The 26,703-nt window shown below is 40.5% G+C and overlaps 1 protein-coding gene across 1 annotated transcript in view; it reads right to left on the bottom strand.

Moving 5' to 3' along the window:
• The window catches only part of MALRD1 (MAM and LDL receptor class A domain containing 1), a 293,099-nt gene that overhangs the window by 4,738 nt on the left and 261,658 nt on the right, over positions 1–26,703 (bottom strand). Inside the window, exons 33-36 of the mRNA XM_063453142.1 lie at positions 25,064–25,143; positions 24,883–24,964; positions 14,055–14,130; positions 5,582–5,647 (exon numbers count right to left, since the gene is read on the bottom strand). Of these exons, the coding sequence (XP_063309212.1) occupies positions 5,582–5,647; positions 14,055–14,130; positions 24,883–24,964; positions 25,064–25,143 (304 nt within the window). The remainder of the gene's footprint in view (positions 1–5,581; positions 5,648–14,054; positions 14,131–24,882; positions 24,965–25,063; positions 25,144–26,703) is intronic.

Here is a 26,703-nt window from a genome sequence, read left to right as displayed (position 1 = left end):
ATGAATGCAGAGTGTGTGTCAGTGCAATGAATGCAGTGTGTGTGTCAGTGCAATGAATGCAGTGTGTGTGTCAGTGTAATGAATGCAGAGTGTGTGTCAGTGCAATGAATGCAGTGTGTGTGTCAGTGCAATGAATGCAGTGTGTGTGTCAGTGTAATGAATGCAGAGTGTGTGTCAGTGCAGTGAATGCAGAGTGTGTGTCAGTGTAGTGAATGCAGTAAGTGTGTTAGTGTTGTGGATGCAGAGTGTGTGTTAGTGTAGTGGATGCAGTGTGTGTTAGTGTAGTGGATGCAGTGTGTGTGTTAGTGTTGTGGATGCAGAGTGTGTGTCAGTGTAGTGAATGCAGAGTGTGTGTTAGTGTAGTGAATTCAGAGTGTGTGTTAGTGTAGTGAATGCAGCGGGTGTGTTAGTGTTGTGGATGCAGTGTGTGTGTTAGTGTAATGAATGCAGAGTGTGTGTTAGTGTTGTGGATGCAGTGTGTGTTAGTGCAGTGGATGCAGTGTGTGTGTTAGTGCAGTGGATGCAGTGTGTGTTAGTGCAGTGTTGATGCAGTGTGTGTGTTAGTGTAGTGGATGCAGTGTGTGTGTTAGTGTAGTGGATGCAGTGTGTGTGTTAGTGTTGTGTATGCAGTGTGTGTGTTAGTGTTGTGTATGCAGTGGGTGTGTTAGTGCAGTGAATGCAGTGTGTGTGTTAGTGCAGTGGATGCAGTGTGTGTTAGTGCAGTGTTGATGCAGTGTGTGTGTTAGTGTAGTGGATGCAGTGTGTGTTAGTGCAGTGAATGTAGTGTGTGTTAGTGTAGTGGATGCAGTGGGTGTGTTAGTGCAGTGAATGCAGTGTGTGTGTTAGTGCAGTGGATGCAGTGTGTGTTAGTGCAGTGTTGATGCAGTGTGTGTGTTAGTGCAGTGAATGCAGTATGTGTTAGTGTAGTGGATGCAGTGTGTGTGTTAGTGCAGTGAATGCAGTGTGTGTTAGTGTAGTGGATGCAGTGGGTGTGTTAGTGCAGTGAATTCAGTGTGTGTGTTAGTGCAGTGGATGCAGTGTGTGTTAGTGCAGTGTTGATGCAGTGTGTGTGTTAGTGTAGTGGATGCAGTGTGTGTGTTAGTGTAGTGGATGCAGTGTGTGTGTTAGTGTTGTGTATGCAGTGTGTGTTAGTGCAGTGAGTGTGTTAGTGCAGTGGATGCAGTGTGTGTGTTAGTGCAGTGAATGCAGTGTGTGTTAGTGTAGTGGATGCAGTGTGTGTGTGTTAGTGCAGTGAATGCAGTGTGTGTTAGTGTAGTGGATGCAGTGGGTGTGTTAGTGCAGTGGATGCAGAGTGTGTGTTAGTGTAGTGGATGCAGTGTGTGTGTTAGTGTTGTGGATGCAGTGTGTGTGTTAGTGCAGCGAATGTAGTGTGTGTGTGTGTGTGTGTTTAGTAGTGGATGCAGTGTGTGTGTTAGTGCAGTGGATGCAGTGTGTATGTCAGTGCAGTGGATGCAGTGTGTGTTAGTGCAGTGGCTGCAGTGTGTGTTAGTGCAGTGAATGCAGTGTGTGTGTTAGTGCAGTGGATGCAGTGTGTGTTAGTGCAGTGGATGCAGTGTGTGTGTTAGTGCAGTAAATGCAGTGTGTGTGTTAGTGCAGTGGATGCAGAGTGTGTGTTAGTGCAGTGAATGCAGTGTGTGTGTTAGTGCAGTGGATGCAGAGTGTGTGTTAGTGTATACTTGCAGAGGGGGCCCAGCAGACTGCAGCTGTACTTTACAGCATTTTCCTCGCTCTCACTCCCGCGAGATGTGGTGTGCGCGCCGCGCGGAGCGTTGCCATGGCAACGCTCTAACGGCCGCACATCTCGCGGGAGTTAGAGTGAGGGAAATGCTGTAAAGTACAGCTGCAGTCTGCTGGGCCCCCTCTGCAAGTATAGGGAGCCTGGGGGGCCCGCGGCTGCACCTATATATATCGATCATCGCTATATATAGGTGCAGAGAGTAATTGTGGGGCCCTGGACTGCCAAAGCAGTCCGGGCCCCCCAGGACCGCCGGGCCCGTGACAACCGTCATGGTTGTCACCCCCTGATGGCGGCCCTGAACACACTCACTCACTACCACTCTCACTAACACACTCACTAACACTAACACACACTCACTAACACTAACACACTCTCACACACACTCACTAACTCTAACACACTCATTCACACTCTCACTAACACACTCACTAACACTAACACACTCACTAACACACTCACATTAACACACTCACTAACACACTCACTCACTACCACTCTCACTAACACACTCACTAACACTAACACACACTCACTAACACTAACACACTCTCACACACACTCACACACGTTTTTTCTGTTTTTTTTTTTTATTTAATCCCCCCAGCCTCCTTACCTGTGTGAGAGCTGGGGGGATTCCCTGGGGTCCAGTGGTGTTGCTGGTCACCCGGCTGGCGGGCGCGCGAGGGAGCACTGTCCCCTGGGTGCTCCCTCTTCAGCTCCCTCGCGCGCCGCGTACTGATACCGGAGCCGGAAGATGACGTCATCTTCCGGCTCCGGTTTCAGTGCGGTGTGCGAGGGAGCTGAAGAGGGAGCACCCAGGGGACACTGCTCCCTCGCGCGCCCGCCAGCCGGGTGACAGCAGGGCCAGCCTCGGGGGGCCCGGAGGTGGCCGGCTCCTGGGCCCCCCAGCAGAAGAGGCTGGCCCTGTGGGTACATACCGGGTCGCAGGGGCGGCCGGGCCCCCTGGTGGGCCGGGCCCGGTCGCAGCCGCAACCCCTGCGACCCTGGTATGTACGCCACTGGGAATGACTGTTTATAAAGAGTTTGAGTAAACATGAAAATCGTTCAGAACCGGCTTAGGGTAAGTCCTAGCCTTCATTATTTATCCTTCCCCCCGTCTTCTCACAGGTACTTGGATATAAGATTTTGAATTTATTTAACTTTTTTTGCACTTTTTGTTAACTTGTTTAGGATTTCATCTAGATCGCATGTTACTTATGAGGTCTTTGAGTATTTTCTGTACCACGTTGCATATTTTTCAATAAACCGAGTACTTTAAAGGATCCACCTTGTGGAACTGATCTGGAGCAAACTGATTAAAGAGTGTGGTTCTTTTCTGGAATTGTGGTGAAGTGTTAGAATGTTTTCCCTAGAACAGGGTTAGGCAACCTCCGGCACTCCAGATGTTGTGGACTACATCTCCTTTAATGCTCTTGCAGCCATAATGCTGGCAAAGCATCATGGGAGATGTAGTCCACACCATCTAAAGTGTTGAAGGTTGCCTTAACCTAGCCTAGAACATCTGGTATCTAATACCTTAATGGTCACCCACTGTGTGACCCAGCTATGAGTGAAGTCAAATATACTAACTAGGACTTTCTGTTGGTCATAGTAAATAGGCTATTAATTAATACAAATCTCCAACTCCCCTTCCTTAGTTCTCTTGTATTTTGTATATAACTTCTTCAATAAATTGTTTCAGTGTGATGTGTATCATGGTCTACATTTGTATTGGCCTATATTTTGCACCAATTAAATTAAAAAATCTGGGTTAATGTTTGAGTGGGATCCACTTAATAATCAATACATATGAAGTATTGAGGGCTTGTTAGGAAGAAAACTATATTTCTCTCTAATACAAAAGATTAAATGTCCTGAATATAAAGAATATAGCGTAGGTACATACATTTTTATTTTAGCATATGTGAACATGAAACTACCTGTAAAAGAATAAAATACATTAACTTTAAAGTACAGTTTTTTAAATGAACGTTAGCTTTGAAAAGTGTGAGATGTTATATTTGTCGTATAAAACATACTACAGAATCACTAGAATTGAATTCTAGGCACGTCTTACATCGCTTAAATGTATTTAAGGTCTTTAAATAACATGTGAGAGCTAATAAGCATATATTTGTGTATTTCCTTTAAAATTGCTACTTTAGTCTGCATTTTTTTTTTGTTTCAGCTTGTTTTACCAGACAATTTGCCAAAAGCCATTCCACGTTTACGCGAGCGAGATAAAAACTCTGTAGGAGAGTTTTTTTGCCTTAGGTTCCGATTTTTAATTTACATAGTGGAAACAATTCCCTGATAACTGTTACAATTTCTATTCACAGTCAAGCGGTCCCCAGATGTGTGCCTACACAGGCTGCATCAGCACAGCGTAAGTGGAATGTAGGCAGGTGGCGTTGTGAAACATACATCATGTTTTAAGCTGCATTTTATGGCTACCGTGTTCACAGCTGGAAATGAGAAATGTATTTCTATAGCATCCATATCTGCACTCAGCAAATAACTGTTTGGGAAATGTAGCTTATTGAAGGAAATCATTTCAAGCCAAAATCTTGGTCTACGTACAAGATGCCTGAATGCTTTATTTATCCCTTCATAACAAAAGGTTGGACAATTCCCTAATATCATGGCAGACCCGGCATATTATCTGTGATGAAGGGGTTAATAATGTTCGAACAATTTAAACGTTATTTTCAAGTAACGCTTTCAGGTTCTGAACTTTGTTTTATAGTTGGATGAATTCAAAGTATATTGTGTATACTTCATCAAGACACAGGTAATATAGTCACTGCTCCAGAAATGACACTTACTTAATTTACTCCTGTTGGTCACCCTAATTATGATTAATAATCGTTTGATTTAGATGATTTTTATCACAATGTTCCTAAGTTCAGCAAAGCTCGAGTTCATGCAATACTTCATTCTAGAGAGACTTTTTTTCCAGAAACCTTGTCACATTCCAGAAGTGAACACTCTTTTTGGATTTATGCTCACTAGTGGAAAACTAATTTGAAGACAAAATGCAACTTACGGAATTTGTCCCGAAGTAGGATGTCAGTAGTAAATGAATTGGGAAATACCATAAACATGGAAATTGTACAACATGCTCAGATACAGGTATATTAATCTATGCTACCATAGTGCAGTAGATTGAATTTCAAAGCTCAGTTTGTGGACTACACCGATTTATGTTATATAGTGCTAGTCAAAAGTCAGGAATTGAACTGACAAATCTGTAGGTTTGTTTAATGTTAATCACATCATTATCTAACAATAAACCTATATATTACACTGTTTTCTGGTAAATGCTAGGCAATATGTCATTACTTAAACCATGTTCAGGAAAAAGGAAGTTGGAAAAAAACCCACAAAACTCAGCAAAGTTCCTTCAGAGTTCATGAAATTATCTGAAATGCATCACCACGTAGGCTGTGTTTGTATCTTCCAAACTACTGAGTTAAATGCCCATTGAAGTCAGTGGGAATTACACTTAGTAGTGCTTGGATAATTATTTAACAGCTTACTAACAGTGAATCACTCAGCTTGCTCTGAATTGAAGTTGTGCCCGTATCCTTGGACTGCCCGAATAAGCATGTACGGAGATTAGACACATCAGACTTGTGTTTTCGAGATATTTCATTTTTGGATATGTGATTTAAATGTCTAGTATTAGGAAAAGTATTACTGCTTTGTAAGTGAAAAAACATAGTAATTTAATTAGAGGTTATCAGTAAAGTTGATCTTAAGTGGAAGGGCTGTTTGTTATGGTGCGAGAACAGTTGGAATGCTCTATAAACTCAACTGTACCTGATCAAGTGCACTCCATGGATATACACTGATTTCCATATGAGGATCCAGGGCTTTATCTGGAATCTAAAAATGCAAAAAAAGTGAAACTAAACTGTCTAAGTAAACAATTACCTCATTTTTTTAGTTACTAATTTTTTAAAAAATATTTCAACAACATATTTAATAAATCATATCATTACAACAGGTTAATATATTAATGATCCTTTTTTCCCCATTATTCATTACACACGTGCACAAACACACATACAAAGACTCTCACACAAGCAAACACAAAAAATAATAAAGCATTTTGCTATCAAATAATATTAATGTATTAGTATGTCATACCAACCTTACCATCATACTTGAACAAAGCAGGACTGGCAATCGGTCAAACTGGGCAAACATCGGTTGGCAGCAATGGCCATGGGCTGAAGATGACAGGGGAGTTTAAAGGATCTCCCCTGCCAGCCCAATTTGGGGACTAGTCGCACATAAAGGACAAACAAAAGCCCCTATTCCCACCCACTATACACACACACACACACCCCAGAGACCACCCCCAACTTCGCCCATAGAGCCAACCCTGAGTCTGCCCACAAGCAGGAACGTACTGGCCCACTGGGATACCAGGAAGTTTCCAGGTGGGCCGGCATACTTTCGGGTGGGTGCGTCGCCATGTATGTCCACACAGGCCACCGGGGCACACGCACAATCACAGGGTAACTTGTACTTTCATTCTTCACTGCTGTATATTTTGTGAATTAATTCTGCTGTTCTCCAACTCACAACAGTAAAACTATAAAGGTCTACATCACAGGGATACATTTTGAGAACAATACTGACATAAAATTGAGGATGTAATGAAAATCCCATATGGGAAGGAAATTTAGGAACATTTGTGGTTAATTATCTTTCTTAGGCTTTGTCAGTAACCAGGAATTTAGCAATATTTTCTGTAGGCCGGAATACAATTGTGCCTCTTTATTAATGCTTATAAAGATCTCACCTTGAATAGAGTCTTTGTATAGATTTTAGCAACAGTTCATAAAAAATACATTAATGAACTTGAAAGAACTCAGCAACAACCAGACATAATTAATTAAGGGATGGAAGATTTTAGATGTAATCTGAGAGCAATTTGCCTATGAGAGGAAATAATAAATTATATATGTCTATTCAACAACAATACCTTTTTCTATTCAGTACATAAGGAATTGCAGAGAAGTGTCAAGGGAATTTCAAATTTTTGGACCAAAAAATTATGATTCTTCGATTTTTCAAGCTCAGTTTAAAATTTGTAACACAAAAGAGACGGGAATTCTGGCACATACAAGTGTTTTTAGAACAGGGGTTCTAGCCTTGATTCTCCAGCTAATGAGTCAGTAATTATAATAATTTACTGTCAGATTGAGGCTTTTGTGAAACTACAAATTCCATAATTATCTGCTAATTCTAGATGTTATAAGACGTCAGCTTTGGTAATTTATGAGATGCTTAAATAGAATATATGCTGAATTTTAGATAGTAGGAACAGGGGCTATGTTTTAGCCATGACAAATCTACTCAAAACGTATACTTTAATCGTCAGAAGAAGATATAAAGGAAGATGAGTGTCATGCTACCTTATGTTGCCCAGGCTGTGACACCCTCCTACGGTCCCTCTCATCTTACCAGCGCTTCCGACGCCGGTCGCTGTAGCTCCGCCACAAGCGCTGACATCATGCCGCTGATGACGTTGCGGTCCCCCAAAATGTTCGATTTCTAACAGTTTGGGGGCGTGGCTATAGAATTAAAGACATATATTCTGTGTCTATTTTGCTATATTGATCTCGGCTTTCCCGGACTATTCTCTGTTCTGTTTTCCTGTGACTCAGCTATTGGCTTTTCGCTTTCCTGATTTCTGGCTTCCCTTACTTGGCTTGTCCCGGACCATTCTTTATCTAACAACGTATAACCTGGCCATTCCAAGGACTGGTACACACTGTCTAATCGATTATCATATACACACTGTGTGTTGGGTCACTAGGTATTGTGACAGTGGGTCTTATATGAATAATTACTCATAATGTTTCTACCGGTGTCATCTTCAGAGTTGTCCTCAGCTACCACGCACTACCTTCATTACAGGCTCTCTCTTCCTATATATTGGTTCCCTATTTATTAATAAAACATTGCTTCGGATGTTGGTTTGTATCTTCCTCGGTAGATTTCATGAAGGAACTGCACGTCGGGTGATTCTGACAGAATACACTTCTGGTTCCTTCCTGGGTGATTTGGAATACCATTCTTCATTACAACTCAATACAATAATAAATAAACACATGTAAATTGTATTTATTGATTCATTGTTATTCTTCAATAAAAGAAAAAAGTAAAGGAAAAGAAAAATGTAACTTAAATATAACTGATGTAAAAGATAAAGAAACACAACCACAAGTGTGATACTATAATATACTGAGATGATGAAGTAACCTTGAGGCACTATAAATCACAGATACTTGTAATAAAGTTGGAGAAGGATGATTTGCCAAACATAATGAATAAATCACAAGAATAAGTAAATTCATAGGTGAGAGATGAAGAGCTTAGGCAGCATTTAAGGGCAATTTTCTAACACATGAATTTCCTGGCAGCAATATACCACTACCAAACAGTTGTAGCATGTTCATCGCATTACTAGGTACATAAGACATATAACTCTCTTACAATATCCATGCACAGATGGACAATACAAACCATTGGTGGAAAGTGTGAAAATCAGCCAAGTCAGCTGCTACTTGACACCTTTCTCACTAATTTTACAAAGACTAGTAAAAGGTTTAAATATTTTATACATTCTAAAAGGAAATTCATGTTGATTAATTTGAATGGTGAAGTCATAATAAATATGTTTACTGATAAAATCCAGTACAAGAATGAAATCTTTAAAATATATTTATCAGCTACAAAGAGCAGGGTTAGACTCATAATACTGCAAAATAGAAAATTTGTAAAATACTAAATCTAAACTACATGAACTAAAGTAAATTGCATAATTTAAGGGTAGGAAACCTTCGGCACGCTGGATGTGTGTCAGGGACCAGGAACCAGACAGAGACAGAAGTAGATGCAAACACACCTTTATTAATAAATAACAAATAATTAACAAAAGCAAAGTCCAGGAATCAAGCAGGGGTCAGTCACCAGAGCGGGTAGTCAGACAAGCCAGGATCAGGAGCACGGAGAGCAGCGGAGTCAGGAACAAGGCCGGAGTCAGGAACCAGGAGCAAACAGGAAACACAGGAACAAGGAGACTTCTGGGAAACAGGAAACCACGCAAGGGCAAGGAGGTTCTGGGCTTAGCTGCTTAAATAGGCAGAACTGATTAGCAGCAGGGTTGATTACTACTCACAGGTGAGTAACCGTGGCAACAAGCAGAAGGAGCTGATAGTAATTGCAGCTGAAACTCAATCACTGAAACAGAAAAGGGTTGCTGTTTAAAACAGCAAGGAAACCCTGACAGTACCTCCCCCTCAACGACTCCCCCCATCTCTGTTGGTGGGTCCGGGCTTCATGGGGAAGCGGGCGTGATATGAACGAAGGAGGGATGGTGCATGGACATCAGAGGCTGGAACCCAGGAGCGTTCCTCTGGACCGTATCCTTTCCAGTGCACCAAGTATTGGATCTGTCCTCTGAAGACCCGTGAGTCAATGATGCTGCGTATTTCATATTCCTCATGATTGTCAATCAGAACAGGACGTGGACGTGGCACTGAGGTGGTGTAGCGATTACAAACCAACGGTTTCAAGAGGGAAACATGGAAAACATTTGAGATGCGCATGTTAGCAGGAAGGTCAAGTGCGTAAGCTACAGGGTTAACCCTTCGAAGTATACGAAATGGCCCAACGTATCGGGGTGCCAGTTTTTGTGATGGAACACGGAGGCATAGGTTGCGGGAAGACAGCCAGACCCTCTCTCCGACCTGATAGTTAGGTGCAGGAAGGCGTCTGCGGTCGGCCTGGAGTTTGTAGTTCTGCATTGCGCGTTGCAAAGAACTCTGGACCTGCACCCAAGTGGAACGGAGTTCCCTGAGATGTTCCTCCAATGCCGGTATCTCCTGTGGCAAGAACGTATCAGGCAACATGGACGGTTGAAACCCATAGTTTGCCAGGAATGGGGATAGCCGGGAGGAGGCATTAATCGCACTATTGTGGGCAAACTCTGCCCAGGGTAGCAGATCAGACCAGTTGTTCTGGTGGTCAGAAATGTAGCAACGCAGAAACTGTTCCAGTGTTTGGTTGGCTCGTTCCGCTGCACCATTGGATTGCGGGTGGTAGGCCGAGGAGAAGGAAAGCTGAATTCCCATTTGCGTACAAAAAGCTCTCCAAAATCTGGACACGAACTGGCTACCCCTATCTGAGACTATCACTTTGGGTAACCCATGCAAACGAAAGATCTCCCGACCAAAAATTGTTGCAAGTTCCTGGGAAGTTGGTAGTTTTTTCAAGGGAATGCAATGCGACATCTTCGAGAATCGGTCAACAACCATGAGAACGACTGTATTGCCACGGGAGACCGGAAGATCTACGATAAAATCCATGGCCAAGTGGGTCCAGGGTCGTTCACCATTAGGTATGGTTTGCAGGAGACCCACTGGAGGGCGTTGTGGGGTTTTATTTTGAGCGCTCACAGGACAGGCAGCTACAAAAGCGGTGACATCCGAACGGAGACTAGGCCACCAAAATTGCCGGGATACGGACCAGATTAACTGTTTTTTGCCTGGATGTCCAGCTGCTTTGGGGTCGTGGTATGTACTCAATAGTTTCGTACGGAGGTTAATAGGTACAAAACAACGGCCATTAGGTTTCTCTGGAGGAGCATTACTTTGTGCAGCCAGAATCTCCTCGCCTAGGGGTGAGGTGAGGTTAGTACGGATGGTTGCCAGTATATGGTCCGGAGGAATCACAGGAGTAGGGGTTATCTCCTCTCTAGATGGAGGGGGGAACTGTCGAGACAAGGCATCAGCCCGAATGTTTTTTGTACCGGGCAAGTAAGAAACCACATAATTGAATCTTGATAGGAAGAGAGCCCATCTAGCTTGCCGGGAGGAAAGTCGCTTAGCTTCAGAAAGATATGTTAGATTCTTGTGGTCTGTGAGTATGAGGATTGGCACTGAAGTACCCTCAAGAAGGTGCCTCCATTCTTTGAGAGCTAAAATTATGGCTAGAAGTTCTCTATCACCAATCTGGTAATTGCATTCCGCCGGGTTCAATTTCCTCGAGAAATACCCGCACGGATGCCTGGAGCTCTCTGGGTTAGGACGTTGAGACAGGAGGGCGCCCACTCCTGTCTCAGACGCATCGACCTCAAGAATGAATGGTAAGGCAGGGTTAGGGTGTGCCAGTATAGGAGCAGCAGCAAAGGCGACTTTGAGAGACTCAAAGGCAGTAATGGCTTCCTGTGACCAATGCTGTGGATCAGCATCTCTCCTGGTCATGTCCGTGAGAGGTTTAATCAAGGAAGAAAAGTTGCGTATGAACTTCCGATAATAATTGGCGAAGCCCAGAAAACGTTGTATAGAGCGAAGACCCGTAGGTCGAGGCCATTTTAGTACAGCCGAAAGTTTCTCTGGATCCATAGAGAATCCAGCATCTGAGATAACATATCCCAAGAATGTGACCTGTTTGCAGTGAAACTCACATTTCTCCAATTTGCAGAACAGATTATTCTCTCTAAGTCTCTGTAGAACACGAGAAACGTCTGCGTGATGGTTCTCGAGAGATGTGGAATGGATCAGAATATCATCAAGATAAACCACCACACATTGCTGCAGCATATCTCGCAGGACGTCATTTATAAATTCTTGGAAAACCGCCGGAGCATTGCAAAGACCAAAGGGCATTACTAGGTATTCGTAATGGCCGCTCCTGGTGTTAAATGCGGTTTTCCATTCGTGGTCCTCTTTTATCCGGACGAGATTATATGCCCCTCTCAGATCAAGTTTGGTGAAGACCGTTGCTCCCTTGAGGCGGTCAAATAACTCCGTGATTAATGGAATGGGGTAGGCATTCTTAATAGTAATGCAATTGAGACCCCTATAGTCGATACAGGGTCTCAACTCGCCATCTTTTTTCTTTACAAAGAAAAAGCCGGCCCCGGCAGGAGAAGATGACTTCCGAATAAAACCCTTAGACAGTGCATCGGTAACATACTCCTCCATGGCTCGATTCTCTGCTACAGACAGTGGGTAAATCCGGCCCCGGGGAGGATTGGTACCCGGTTGGAGTTCGATACCACAGTCATACGGACGGTGTGGTGGCAGAACGCTGGCTTGACCCTTGTCAAATACATCTTGGAATTCTTGGTACTCAGCGGGTAAGGAAGAGGCAGAACATGCGCCCAAAACTTTGACCGGTTTCTGGAGACAGGACAATGCGCATTGCTGGGACCATGATAATATCTCAGCTTTGCGCCAATCAATTGTGGGGTTATGCTTCTGTAACCAAGGGTATCCCAAAACAACCTGGTAATATGGAGAGGAAATGACCTGGAATTGGATCGTCTCATGATGTAGAGCCCCTACAGCCAGAGATATGGGCACGGTTTCTTGGGTCACGTGGGTTGGCTGTATTGGTCTGCCATCGATGGCTTCGAAGGCTAGTGGGAAGTTGCGAGACTGTAAGGGTATAGAGTGCTTTGCTGCAAATGCACAATCTATAAACAAGCCTGCGGCCCCAGAATCAAGAAATGCCCGGGTCTCAATGGATGAATCAGGCCAGGAGAGGATAATAGGCACCAAGGGTTTGCCCACACAAATCTCTGGGTCTGCAGAAAGACCACCCAAGATCTGCCCCTGACAGTATCTTGGGTGCGGACCCTTTGCCGGACGGATCGGGCAAAACTTTAACATGTGACCGTGGTGTCCGCAGTATAGGCACAGGCCCTCTCTCCTCCTAAAGGCTCTCTCCTCGACCGAGAGGCGTGAGAAGCCTAACCGCCTTGGCTCCACACAGACAGAGGACTCAGGCTCAGGAGGCATGGGAGGTGAGGGAGGTTTGGGTGGGCAAGAAAAGCTCGGTGCCAAATATACAGGAGGCCTCCGCAGGCGCTCCCTGGATGAGGATCTCTCTCGGAGTGTGATGTAAATGAGGCTGACAAATGAGATCAGTTCCTCGAGATCTTTAGGTAACTCTCTGGCTGCAATCTCATTTTTAAACACATCGGAGAGACCCTGTGCAAAGGCAGCCACGAGAGTCTCGTTGTTCCAGTCACCCTCTGCTGCCATGGTACGGAATTCACTGGCATACTCGACAATAGTTTTTGTGCCCTGAGCATTAGGCATGAGTAGTTCGGCAGTAGGGGTGGAGCGAGCTGGAATATCAAAAACCCTTTTAAAGGACGCAACAAATTCAGGGTAATTGTAAATAATAGGCCTCTCTGCCTCCCAGAGAGGTTTTGCCCAAGCTAGGGCCTTTCCAGACAGCAAAGAAATCATGAAGTGAACTTTGTCACTGTCTGTAGGAAATGCCTGGGGCAGGATTTTAAGGTATCCTTTAACCTGATTTATAAATTCTCTGCACTGAGCTGGGTTGCCCCCAAAATACTGAGGGAGCGGGACAGACCCAGTCATTTCTCTAGCCGCTACAGGTTTGGAGGCTACAACCGGTGCTAGAACAGGAAGTGAGGCAGAGGCGGCCGCAATCGCAGGCTGGCCGGGTACTGGATCCAGATGGGCATACTGGTCCAAATGGTGGTTCTGCTGGTCCCACTGGGTAAGCAGGGTAGGTATAGGTGTCTTGCCTGTACCATCTGTATTCATGGCCCTTGCGTAATGTCAGGGACCAGGAACCAGACAGAGACAGAAGTAGATGCAAACACACCTTTATTAATAAATAACAAATAATTAACAAAAGCAAAGTCCAGGAATCAAGCAGGGGTCAGTCACCAGAGCGGGTAGTCAGACAAGCCAGGATCAGGAGCACGGAGAGCAGCGGAGTCAGGAACAAGGCCGGAGTCAGGAACCAGGAGCAAACAGGAAACACAGGAACAAGGAGACTTCTGGGAAACAGGAAACCACGCAAGGGCAAGGAGGTTCTGGGCTTAGCTGCTTAAATAGGCAGAACTGATTAGCAGCAGGGTTGATTACTACTCACAGGTGAGTAACCGTGGCAACAAGCAGAAGGAGCTGATAGTAATTGCAGCTGAAACTCAATCACTGAAACAGAAAAGGGTTGCTGTTTAAAACAGCAAGGAAACCCTGACAATGTGCTACATATCCCTTGAAGCTTTGCCAGCATTATGGCCGTAAGAGAATTATGGGAGATGCTGTCCATAACATCTGGGGTGCCAAAGGTTGCCTACCCCTGTTCGCAGGGTATTCACAGATATAAATGATTAATTTTATATAACATTTGCAATTATCTTAATATATAACCACAATTCCTGCTTTACTAAATAAACGTGTCTAGTTAGGTTTAGCTAAATTAAGCAATTTTGACAATTAGATACCTCTTCCTGTGACTTTACCATGTTTTCTCCATAAACGGGATTGGAAAAGCCTTTTGCAATATTTTTTTTAGGTTTCCTGTTAGAAAACACATATAGGAAAAACATTAATTGTGACCAAGACTTGTAAATGGTTGTTATTAAGGAGGAAAAGAATACAATTTTATTTATGAAAATAAAAGCTTTCAAGCATCATTAACATATCCCAAAGTGGAGACATCATATGTAGAACATCTAATAGAACACATAGCACAAGTCAGTTTTGAGGGTTCCATCAACATTCAGCTTTCTTCCTTATTAATCACACTTTTATATCTCTGCTCCTTTATGATTTCTCAAGTTATGATCGAAAAGGACTGAAAAGACCACCACAGTGTCCTCTGCTTTGAGCAGCTCTAGCGTAGTGGTGGACAACTGTTTTGCAGCTACTATTAAAGTTGTGGCAAGATCAAAAAGTAACACATTTTACCCATTGATTTAATTAGACTTTTGAAATATGATGTTATGTATCATCTACAGACCCAAGGTAAATGTAACCACATCACACACAGTAGAGCAGTCATCTGCCTACAGACACATGACTCACTTGGATGCTTCTCTTAATGAATGGCCACCTTTTATTGTGTGTAAATGTAGTGAGGGTGGGGATGGGTGGACTACCCTTTTTGCTAACACTGCCTATGTGCCTTTTATCAATACTTGGGAGGAGAGATGAAAGAGTACGGGATCAACTGGCAGTCAAAATCCAATCAATATCACGCTGGATTCCACTGCATAAGGTTTATGAAAATGGAGGCAAACCAAATGAAAACCCAATTTTTCCATTCTGAGAGGGGCGTTCAGTTTTCACACTGATGCTATTTAAACATTGCTATTTTGAATCAATCTACTGTATGTAAATATAAATATATATATATATATATATATATTAATTCTAGTGGCATATTTCCATAGAGGTCCCAATTTTTATCCAAATAAAATGACATAACCGGCCCAATATCATGAAATCTAGATTTACATAAACATTTATATATTCTTCTCACCTCTATACAAAGAGATACTGAGATTTTTAAATTTGCACATTATTATAGGTGTAGCTAATGTGACTGGTTTTAATTATATTTCTATCACCATCAATTCCTTTTCTTGCTATTTTGACTGAATGCTTGCAGCATATTTGTATGCTAAAATATTATGCTCACTGGTCCTCTCTTTAGCTGTTCCTTCCATATCATGTGTTTAGGGCTTTAGCCATAAAACTCTGTTTGCATGTAATAGTGGTTCTTTTATATAGGTTTTGCCTCATTAGTGTACTTTGTCAAACTGCCTCCGAGCTGAAGTCTATAAAACAATATAGAAATTCACCTCCCCTCTGAGGCAGTTTGACAAAGCAAACTAATGAGGCACAACCAAACTAAAAGTACCACTTGTATACGTGAACAGAATATTCTATCACAATATGCACTGTAGATACATTAAAATATTCTGCAAATGGGTGATTGAAAAAATCCATTTGGAATGAAGAATAACATTTGCAGAATTATAATAATGATAATATTAGTTATTGTAACTAATAATAATCCACACTTGAATTAAACACCCAGGGGTTTATTTTTCCGTACAATTTGAAAACATCTGAAGACATAATTTCTGGTTTATTCATTCAAGCAAAATACAGTGTATTATCAAACAAATAATAAATATAGTAATAGTGCCTGTGGCTAGCTAAAGTCTCATTTGTAGTCTTTCTACATACCTTGGGTTTACAGGAGCTAATCCCAGCAGAGTCACTTCAGTGTATATTTTCTTGGAGGTCAACATTATAAGACCCATTGCTAAACTAATGAAAAAATCTTATAGATTGTATTAATTTTGTGAGCTAAAGTGGATACATTTGTCCTGGTAACATATCCACTTTTGCTCATAAACATAATACAATCTTGTCTGAAGACTTGCTTGTGCCTCTTGGAGTAACCGATTGCTAGTCATTAAGCTATATCTGTTCCTAAATTTTAAAACATATAAAAAGTATTTGAGTAAATTGCAACATTTTCAATTAATCCACATTTTTTTTATAATATGAATGAACTCTTTAAAAATGAACTAGTGTAATCATACAGAAACAGAGTACTTGACAATGATGTCAGTAGGAAAGAGCCAATAGCCACATCTTTGTAGACAAGTATTTATGGAGGGTGACACATATACCATATAATAAGCCTGATAACGCTTTTTTTTTTTTACCAAAACATTACTAATTTTAATGGGTCTGCACCAATAAGTTTGTATTACCATTAGGAGTAGACTGTGTACTGAGAAGTGTTGGTGATTTGTGGATACCTAGGGAGCTAACTGTGAATTATTATTATAATATTTATATAGCACCAATATATTCTGCATCACTTTATAATTATAGAAAGGGGATATTAAGAGGCAAAGAAGACAATGATCAAAGTAGCTTAAAATCTAGAAGGATTTGAGATAGGCAGATATATATCAGTACATATTAGGTCACTTATTGGTGAGGTGGGACCTCAAATCTGCGTTTCCCAGTTCTAGGGCAGCGACATTAGCATGTTAGCCAGCATATGATCAAAGGGACTTTGTGGCCTGGCTTTGTCACAAACGGAGGCATAAATATCCTCAGCCCAGTTCTAAAAGAATATGGGTCTGAATGCTAATCTGAACGCTAATCTTTTTCTTTCATAATAGATAAATATTCTATGCCTGTGTTGGCTTGTGTAGACAAACAGGAAAAAGTCAGTTCTATTAGATTATTATTATTTGGCGTCTACATAATCACATATTCAGAACAATATTATTATTAAATATAGTTTGGGGGGAAAATAGATAATTCAGCTCATAAATTACTGTTTGTATATCCAGGGAACAGGGGGTCTGCCTATTTTGATTTATCTAGCTCTGATTTTTGACACAGTACAGTACAGGGGTAGGCAATCTTCGGCACTCCAAATGTTGTGGACTACATCCCCCATATTGTTCTTACACCCATAACACTGACAAATTATCATGGGTGGTGTAGTCCAAAACATCTGGAGTGCCGAAGGTTCCCTATACCTGATATAGTAACTATTTTTGTGCAATATTGTATTTGTTTAATGCTAAGAGGTCCCATTTGCTCTAATCACAGCCTTCAATAGTGAACATTAAATTTTATAGTGGCCATAGTCATACCCATTTCGTAGACAGTTGCCACTATACAACTCAGTGTGCCCTTTGAATATTGAATATATGTATATTGAATATATGCATTTCACATTTTATACTTTTTATGATATATTGTATGTTTTTTTTAGTAAATTTTAATAAATTGTGGTAAACCGTGACTGGAATTCTTTAAAGCGCCCCCTCAATTGAATATTCCCAAATATATCAAAAGTCACATTTTGCTATTTCGTATGATATATATATATTTGTATATATCTATCTATCTATATATATATATATATATATATATATATATATATATATATATATATATATATATATAATTAGAGTTTTATGTTATAAGTCAATTTTCAGTTGAATACTGTAAATAGGTTGTTTGACAATCAAGAAATATTTTAGTTCCTACAAAGACAGACAGACAGACAGACAGACAGACAGACAGATAGATAGATAGACAGACAGACAGGCAGGCAGACATACAGACAGAGAGATAGACCGACAAATAGATAGATAGATAGTTTGCTATTTTTTCTGAAAGAGCATTCACTTTTTTATATGAGCTAATGTAGAGAAATAGACCATTGTAAATGTATTTATTTAAATCAGCTGTTAAGGTAAATTGATGCTACAATAAAGTAAAATATTTTACCTGCTTTCCTAAAAGGCAATGGATTGATAAACACACACACAAACTGACATGTATTGATGGACAGCATTAATAAGAAAAATGAACGTACATAGCTAAGTTACACATTGAGAAAGCACAGGCAGCTAGGGAAATAATGATGGTGTCAATCACAGAGGATGGAATCTAAGTTAGCATGTGCCAAGTTAACAAATAGACCCGAATGTACTATTTTTTGTCTTCTTTGTTTTAAAAATAAATAATTTTGTTTTAAAATGAGTATTTTTTGCAGTTATAAATAACCATTGCTGGTATATTGTGAAATGTGTTATTTATATCTATTTATATAACTATGTGTCACAATATGATACAGATAGAAACATTATTATTGGACACCACGTCATATGTCGAATTGGACTTCAGAAATTCAGAGAAGTAATGTTTCTAAAACTATGCCCACATTTCTCTACCGGGCATATTAATTTTTAATATTTAAAAAAATTAGCACCAATAGCATGTTTTAGCCTACCCTCTGCATTTCTAAGGCATTTCTTAGCAATGGAATGCTTTTTAAACACAGTTTTATTTAATTTGAAAACATGGGTTTTTATGCATTTTATATATCATATTCCCCATGGTTCCCCATAGACTTACACACTTTCAAAGTAAACATTTCAGTGTTTAGCGCAGTGCAAGTAAACTTAATGAGGTGCATGATCTGCATTTCCTAGTGACTTGTCTCTGGCGTCCCCTTAAATAGAAAACCAGAAAGACAGGGTTTAGAGAGGGTGAGGGGGAGGTTGCTTATAGTTTTGTATGCATTTGGAGGTTGCTTGTGGGATTGCATATGTGAAGTAGACTACCTAGGGGGAGACAGATTATGGATATGTGTGGGGCTTCTGCTTCTGGGATTCTTCATGGAGATTCCCGATGAGGCTGTATTGTGTGGAGGAGATGGGGGTGAAGTATACATGGGACAGGCACGATACTATAAAGGATGCTATAATATGTTGTGGATAGGAGTTGTAGTGTGTATGGAGGAGATGTGACTGTTGTATATGGGAGTATAGGTGCGTTAACACGTGTGGGAATAGATTGTGTAATGTGTGGGAGAAAATGGCCTGTAGTATGTGGAGGATAGGCACAGTAACATGTGGAGGGATAGGTGCTATAGTGTGTAGGGGAGGTGAGGGGCTGTAGTATATGGGGGAATAGCTGCTGTAATATTTTGAGGAGTCGTGACTGTAGTGTGGAGGGTTAAGGGCTGAATTTTGTGGAGGAGATGGGACTGCAGTATATGTGGCATATGTGCTATAATGTGTTATGGGATAAGGCTTGTAGTGTTTGGAGAGGGTAGGGGCTGTAGTGTGGGTGTTGGGGTTTCCTGTGTTGTGTATAGGAGATGTGGTATGTACAGAGGAAATGAGCTATAGTGTGTATATTAGTATGTGATTGAGGGGGTATAAACACTTTAAAATCATAAAAGCATTTAAAGTGATGTCCCACTTCCTGTGGCTTACCTTGGCCTGGGACTGTGGAATTCTGTGGATCCCAGTTGGTGCATAATTCTTCTTCCAGCATAAGGGACAGTATCAGAGCATTGACGTGGTAACCTGTGGCAACTCTCTGATACAGTGGGACGAGCAGAAAACTTGGTCTGCACCAACTAGAGGTGCAGACCAAGTTTACTGTCTTCCTCTTTACACAAAGCATTAGGCTGGCTGGTCAGGGATAGATTTGGTCACCCCACCATCTCTGGGCTCCCTCTTTGAGCAAGTACTCGAGTAGGGTTGGCACTGCAAGGTACAGCAGGAGAGATTCTTTGATCTCCCCTGTCAGTCTTGGGGTCTGGTCCCCTCGTCCCTGACTAAGCTCCCTATTGAATATATTGTATATACTAAAATATGTAGACCGAATTTGGCTCATAAAAATGACGTCAGAGGTCAGTTTAGGAAGGTCAAGTACCTTCCACGAATAGTGGTCAAGTCCAAGCAGAAATTGACCAATCATATGTAAGTGATGCCTATCTATACTTACCTCTCCCATTCCTTGTTGCCCTGTTGAGGTTTCCAATAGTGCATTCCTTCTCTTTAGTTGTTTGGTACCTTGATTGGCTTTTGTCTCTCGTTTATTCTGCTCTCTCTAATCCTTGACCTTGGCTTGTGTAATCGTTATTCCTTACCTCTGTAATCCTCTGACCTTGGCTTGTATTCTGACTCTGCTTATTTGTATAACCCAGCCATTCTAAGGACCGCTATTACAAACATTCTTGTTTGTGCTTCTGTCTGTGTGTTCTGGTTCCCGGATTCCTGACAAGACCGCAGTTAGTACTCATAAGGAACAAGCAATTCCATGCCAAAATTATTTAGCAAATTGTTGACAGTTTATTCACTGTACATGCTTACCTCCATGACTTTCACAATAAATTGAGTCATATAAAACTAATTAAGCTATTTGCTAGTTATAAAAATGTCAAATAATATCAAGTCTTGTATAATAGAGAATGCTTGCCACTAGCACCAATTAAAAAATTTATGCAAAATAATGTTATTGTTTATTAGGACATATCGTTTTCATTATTATTACTATTGTTATTTTTATTATAGACAGGACATAATGAGAATGACATTGGGAGGGATGTTGGAGGGGGGGCAGAGGAAAGATGAAATAAACAATTTTAAAATACAAAAAATGTTGTGTAACAAACATGAGCTAAAATCCCAACATTTTTATTAGAAAAGCAAAAACAGGAGATTCAAAATAAACTGGACAAAATGCTGGGGTGTAATATACTCTCTAGTCCAGAACTGGCACTTTTGCATCTTAACCTCCCCCAAAACAAAACAAAAAAAATATTTAAAATTACTCTTACATGTTCTTACAGCAGTTAAAAGTGTAATAGTAAGAAACTGGAAAAGCCAAATCATTCCTGACTGGTATGCAATTAAAGCTCAACTCAACTACCAATTAAAAATGGAAAGAGGTATTTTAACTCCAGCCAATCTTAAGGCTCGAACTAAAGGCCTATGGGATAATTGGCTAAAGAAAATGGAACAGCATTAACTACACCCAAGGCTTAGAAAAAGGGCCTTTTGCACGTTTGCAGGATGTTTGGGACCAAGCTTTTCCCTCTCTCTTCCCCAAGGATGTATATATATATATATATATATATATATATATATATATATATATATATATATATATATATATATATATATATATATATAAAATAAATATACAAACCAGTGCACTCGCTTATTAACTAAACAAAGATTTCAAATCCGAAATAGTACTATTTAAAAACACCTCACCTAGGTAGAAAATAATGGGGGTTTGGTTACATTATATGATCATACATTGCATAAGCCTGCCAACTGCATCAAAGTACCCCATTCTTGGCAGGTCCTACTCTAGCAGCCTAATGCTTGCTCTTATGAGATTAATCCACTTACTTGGGAAATGCTTCCTTACTGGGACTCTCTGCAAGTCAAGGCTAAATAGGGTCCTGGAATGAGACACCTGTGACAGGGAGGGGTGCAAAACCCAGGGGTTGGCCTAGACCCCCACAATTATAAACTAAGTCAGGAGGGCTGCACTCGCCTAAACATGCATATATTACAGGGTGCTACTGGGACCAAAATACAAAAAATATACAAACCAGTGCACTCGCTTATTAACTAAACAAAGATTTCAAATCCGAAATAGTACTATTTAAAAACACCTCACCTAGGAAGAAAATGATGGGGGTTTGGTTACATTATATGATCATACATTGCATAAGCCTGCCAACTGCATCAAAGTACCCCATTCTTGGCAGGTCCTACTCTAGCAGCCTAATGCTTGCTCATAAGAGCAAGCATTAGGCTGCTAGAGTAGGACCTGCCAAGAATGGGGTACTTTGATGCAGTTGGCAGGCTTATGCAATGTATGATCATATAATGTAACCAAACCCCCATTATTTTCTACCTAGGTGAGGTGTTTTTAAATAGTACTATTTCGGATTTGAAATCTTTGTTTAGTTAATAAGCGAGTGCACTGGTTTGTATATTTTTTGTATTTTGGTCCCAGTAGCACCCTGTAATATATGCATGTTTAGGCGAGTGCAGCCCTCCTGACTTTGTATATATATATATATATATATATATATATATATATATATATATACACACACTTTTTTTTTTATTATTATTCTCTAGACATCTGTAGTTTATATTCTGATGAAGGCCTCTTCGTGTTTTTTTTAAAAGCTTTTTCTATTTACAAGAGAATCTAAGGGTATATTTACGATATATATTTATTTTATTTCCATATATAAGATACCCACATTCACTAAATGTGCATTCTTATGCTTACAAACATAAAAATGATGTCTTAATTGCTTTTTGTTTTTAGAAAATTAAATAAAGATGAATTTATAAAAAGAAAAAAAGAAAAGCAAAAACAGAATTAATCATATGGTGCGTCACAAATAAATCGTATCATTTCCTGATTACACAAGTAATTTTTACGGCTGCGATTGTCTGTTTCTCTGTGTAGGCAAAATATGCAAATATGTATTTATTAAGCCAGGACTTGTCAGAAATTTTCCAAGGAGCCTTAATTATAAATGTATTGATTTCTAATGTTGGAGTGTTCCTGGCCCACGGACAATGCAATGCGGACCCTGTAAGAAGCATGGCAATGTTTGTACGTTGTGGTTCTTAGCATACCATCCACAGTGACAAGAATTTAGTAATAGGTATTAATCATGCGCACAGCATATATTATTATTACTATTATATTATTTATAGAGCGCCGTCAAATTCCGCAGCGCTTTACAATGGGTGGACGAACAGACATGTAGTTGTAACCAGACAAGTTGGACACACAGGAACAGAGGGGTTGAGGGCCCTGCTCAATGAGCTTACATGCTAGAGGGAGTGGGGTAAAATGACACAAAAGGTAAGGATAGTATTAGACTAGTGACAGTTGCAGAAGAGGAATCAGTTGGGAGCTATTAAGAGTTTAATTGATACGCTTTTATGAAGAAGTGGGTTTTTAATGATTTTTTTGAAGAAGTGGAGACTGGGTGAGCATCTAACGGAGGAGGGAAGCGAGTTCCACAGGAATGGTGCAGCCCTCGAGAAGTCTTGAAGGCGAGCATCAGAGGTGGGAGTACGGACAGAAGATAGACGAGATCGTAAGGGCCTAGACGGGACATACTTGTGTATAAGGGAGGATAAATAGGTGGGAGCAGCATTATGTAGACATTTGAAAGCAAGAACCAGAATTTTAAATTGAGCTCTATATTTTATAGGAAGCCAATGTAGGGACTGACAGAAGGGTGAGGCATGGGAAGTGCGGGCGGACAGGAAGATGAGCCTCGCTGCCGCATTCATTATGGACTGTAACGGCGCAAGTTGGGAGCACGTAAGACCACTGAGAAGCGGATTACAGTAGTCAAGGCAAGAAAGTACGGTGGAATGGACCAACACCTTAGTCGCATCTGGCGTTAAGTAGGGGCGGATGCGCGCAATGTTTTTGAGATGGAAATGACAGGATTTGGCGATAGAGTGAACATGAGGCTTGAAGGAGAGGTCGGAGTCAAAGAGAACACCTAGGCAACGAGCCTGCGTGGTGGAGCTGAGGGTAGCACCATTGACTTGGAGGGAGACAGACACAGGAGTAACAACACTTGAGGGAGGAAAGACCAGAATTTCAGTTTTGGTCAAGTTTAGTTTAAGGAAGTGGGCAGCCATCCAGTTAGAAACAGCAGAGAGGCAGTCAGAGACACTAGTCAAGAGGGACGGGGAGAGATCAGGAGAGGACAGGTAGATTTGCGTGTCATCTGCATAGAAATGATATTGGAAGCCAAAGGAGCTAATGAGTTTACCAAGGGAGGCAGTATAGATGGAGAACAGTAGAGGAACAAGGACTGAACCTTGAGGGACACCAACAGAGAGGAGTTGGGGAGAAGAAGCAGAGCCAGAGAAAGAAACCCTGAAAAAGCGCTGGGAGAGGTAGGAGGAGCACCAGGAGAGAGCAATATCTTGTAGACCGATATTGCTAAGGATGAGAAGAAGCTGTTGATGATCAAAAGCCGCAGACAGGTGAAGGAGAATTAGGATAGAGTAGTGACCACGAGATTTTGCAGTGAGTAGATCATTGGATACTTTGGTCAGTGCCGTTTCCACAGAGTGCTTAGCGCGGAAACCAGACTGAAGCGTGTCTAGCAGAGAGTTTGATTCGAGGAAGTCTGTCAATCTCGCATACACAATTCTTTCAAGGATCTTGGATGCAAAAGGCAGTAGCGAGATAGAACGATAGTTGGATGGGGAGTTAGGGTCAAGATTGGGCTTCTTTAGAATTGGGGTTACAGTTGCATGTTTGAAGGGCGATGGAAATATACCAGAGGAGAGAGAGAGATTGAGAATTTTAGTGAGAGGTGGAGAAAGAGAAGAAGACAGAGTATGGATGAGATGCGAGGGAATTGGATCTAGGGAGCAGGTGGTGGGGCGGGAGGACTGGAGCAGAGCAGAAACCTCTTCCAATGTAGCGGGTGCGAATGAACATAGAACAGCAGAGGGAGTGAAGTTAGGGGAAGTATTGCAAGGGGGAGGAGAAAGATGAGAGATCTCTTCTCTGATTGTAGAGATCTTGTCAGTGAAGTGAGTTGCAAACTCTGAGGCAGTCAAGTTAGTAGGTGGAGGAGGTACAGCAGGGCGAAGAAGAGAATTAAATGTGTGAAATAGTCGTTTGGGTTCGCGGGAGAGTGTGGTTATGAGGGTATTGAAGTAATTAACTTTTGCAGAGGAAAGAGCCAAGCTGTATGAGCTCAGCATAAATTTATAGTGGAGAAAGTCAGATGCACAGTGAGACTTTCTCCAACAGCGTTCAGCTGTTGTATAAGATATACAACATATAAGATGTGTTGTATAAGATATACAAAGCTGTTTGCCTTGCAAAATTATTCAACAAATGCCATATTCACTGATATTTAGTATATTTGTTTGAAATTTAAGAATTATTATGTCTTACCTTCTATAGAAGAAGCATAGTAGTGTAACACTAACTGCGGTGAAGAAACATGCTAATCCAATGCCCAGAGCAATCCAGGCGCCTGGTAAAAAACAATAACAACAAAAAACATGAAGCTTCTCGTCTTATTTCAGGGTAAAATTGGCCTAAGTTATCGCTATATGAGAATGACTGCCCCCACCGTGATTACTGCTTTTTGGTAAAGCAGGTGACTCCTCCGTATAGAGATGGCAGCGGTTTCCAGTCCACTTTCTTGGACATCTGAAACAGAGAGAGAGAAATTTCTCATAATAAAAGATTAAACTATACTGTGACTAAAGTAGACTGCAGATCAAAATATTGATATGCAAAGATGCAACAACAACAAAATTAATATTATTTTTTGTTATCCTGATGAGCGTTTTATAACCAATACTGAAACGTTGACTTTTTTATTTTGAAAACTCAGACTAAAAGTTTTGTTTAACTATATTTTTCAAGAACCTAGCGTTCTAACTATCTGTTTTGTATATTTAGATACATATATATATATATACACATTATTGTAAGCTGAAAAAGCTGAAGATTTTTATTAAACACATAATTATCTCAATATTTGTTGTAGTGATAACCGTCTATTGTAACTGAGCAATACTGCAGGTACAGGATCTAATATACCATATTTTAACTGTAGGACTATTTCCTAATTATTATTTTTAAAAAAACATAACTGTTTTTCTTATATACTCTCAATGAGCGTTACCCTCATAAAACAGATCACAATGTATTGATATTTGTGATGTTTCTTACTTAAACTGAGCTAGGACTGGAATTTATGGATCTGTGCAGAATATACTTTCAGTAATTGGGACTTACAACTGCATTATATATCTGTGAAATATCTATACAGAAACACTATACAGATCGAATAGTCTGAGCTCTGATATTGGGTGTTACAGCTCCTTGTAGTGAGCTTTTTTACAGGGGTTTATTTTTAGATATACACTTGTCCATATTGTTTGATACAATATCAGTTCAACTGAGAATAATCAATAAAGGGCTATAATGTGATACACATGCATCAAAGTCATTCGCAGCACATGATGGATGATATTGATCAGAGCATTTGTAATTCATTTACAAAAAACATTTATCTGATAAAAATGAACTAAAATGTTGAAATGAAATACCGATATATATATATGTTTATTATCTAGGCTTATAGAAACGTATTAACATATATGTAGTATACAGACAAACATGTTTTATTTTTCTTGAATATTTTCATACTGGGTTTTTAAATAATTTATTTTACTGCATTATAATCATTAGAAAAGTAGAACCAAATACTCGTACCCCAAGTATGAAGGAGGAGAGGTGTCCAATAGGATAGACCACTCTCTCTTCTCTTTATGGAGCGAGTATATATTTAGCAACCCATATTCACAGTATATGTAAATAATTAAAATATAACCTTTAATAAATCATTAAAACTCAGTTATCAAGAAAAATATAGATTGAGTGGAAAAAATATATATACAAACAGTGATCTAAAAAAAGGCTGTAATCAACAGGCCTTTATTACTGAATGGGCTAAATAGCCTCAGTCTGATTGCAGCCGCGGTGGTTATAGGTAGAGGAAAAAATAGTAGTTATTATAGTTATAAAATGATCAAAGCATAAACTTAAACACCATCCTCATACCACAAACTCGTCACCCTGGAGGTAAAAAACCCAAACGAATCCAGGTTTTAGCCCCCTCTTGTGTGCTGCAAAAAATGTCACAGCAGCTAGGACACCTAAGCAGTAGTCTCTAATTAGCTTAACACATAGGGCTAGGTA

The sequence above is a fragment of the Pelobates fuscus genome, chromosome 4 (genome assembly GCF_036172605.1).
Source record: "Pelobates fuscus isolate aPelFus1 chromosome 4, aPelFus1.pri, whole genome shotgun sequence".
NCBI classification, from domain to species: Eukaryota; Metazoa; Chordata; class Amphibia; order Anura; family Pelobatidae; genus Pelobates; species Pelobates fuscus.
Note: the sequence above shows the minus strand (reverse complement) of the source record. Positions and strands in the feature narration are given on the sequence as shown.